Source organism: Emiliania huxleyi, assembly GCF_000372725.1.
Source record: "Emiliania huxleyi CCMP1516 unplaced genomic scaffold EMIHUscaffold_47, whole genome shotgun sequence".
NCBI lineage: Eukaryota > Haptophyta > Isochrysidales > Noelaerhabdaceae > Emiliania > Emiliania huxleyi.
Window position 1 is genome coordinate 729,768 of NW_005198467.1, and position 1,001 is coordinate 730,768.

General features: G+C 68.4%; 1 protein-coding gene across 1 annotated transcript in view; it reads right to left on the reverse strand.

The window, feature by feature from the left end:
- EMIHUDRAFT_464453 (hypothetical protein) overlaps window positions 1–1,001 on the reverse strand; it is a 9,242-nt gene that overhangs the window by 4,023 nt on the left and 4,218 nt on the right. The window contains exons 14-15 of the mRNA XM_005768118.1: window positions 723–961; window positions 306–561 (exon numbers count right to left, since the gene is read on the reverse strand). Of these exons, the coding sequence (XP_005768175.1) occupies window positions 306–561; window positions 723–961 (495 nt within the window). The remainder of the gene's footprint in view (window positions 1–305; window positions 562–722; window positions 962–1,001) is intronic.

The window sequence follows — 1,001 nt, forward strand, 5'->3', positions numbered from 1 at the left end:
GGATCTCCCCACATCTCCCCACATCTCCCCACATCTCCCCCCTCTCTCGTACGTTGAGCAGCCGCGGGGCGGAGCAGGTGAGGATCTCCCCACATCTCCCCACATCTCCCCACATCTCCCCACATCTCCCCCCTCTCTCGTACGTTGAGCAGCCGCGGGGCGGAGCAGGTGAGGATCTCCCCACATCTCCCCACATCTCCCCACATCTCCCCCCTCTCTCGTACGTTGAGCAGCCGCGGGGCGGAGCAGGTGAGGATCTCCCCACATCTCCCCACATCTCCCCACATCTCCCCCCTCTCTCGTACGTTGAGCAGCCGCGGGGCGGAGCACGTGAGGATCCCGCGCCGCCCGCGCTCGAAGTGCAGCTTCCGGTGCCCGGGCGCGAAGAGGCGCTGCCGCGAGCGGTCGGCGCCCCAGGAGGACCGCATGAGGAGCTCGCGCAAGAAGGGAGTGCCGCCCGCCTCCTTCCACGCCGCCAGCGCTCGCTTGTCGCCCCCGCTCAGGCTCTTGGAGCCGGTGCGGATCGCGAGCGCCGTCCGCGAGGTGAACGTGGCGCGGTACCTGACGACGCGCGGAAGTGTCTCGGAAGTGTCTCGGAAGTGTCTCGGAAGTGTCTCGGGAGTGTCTCGGGAGAGTCTCGGGAGTGTCTAGGGAGTGTCTCGGAAGAGTCTCGGAAGAGTCTCGGAAGAGTCTCGGAAGAGTCTTCGGAAGTGGCGCGGTACCCGATCCGCGTGAGCCGGTCGATGTGCGCGTCGTGCGTCCGGTTCCGTCGCCCGTTCTTGCGCCGCGCGGCGCGGAGGAGGCGGCCGGCGCGCTGGGGCGGCGCCGAGCTGTTTGCGGCGCCGAGCCAGCGCAGCAGCCGCGGCACGGTGGAGTTGAAGGCGGCGGGGAGGAGGCCGTGCAGGTGGAGCTGGTACACTCGCGGGTGGGCGCGAAAGGACTCGTCCAGGTCGAGCATCGCCTAGAGGAGTGTCTCGGAAGTGTCTCGGAGGTGTCTCGGA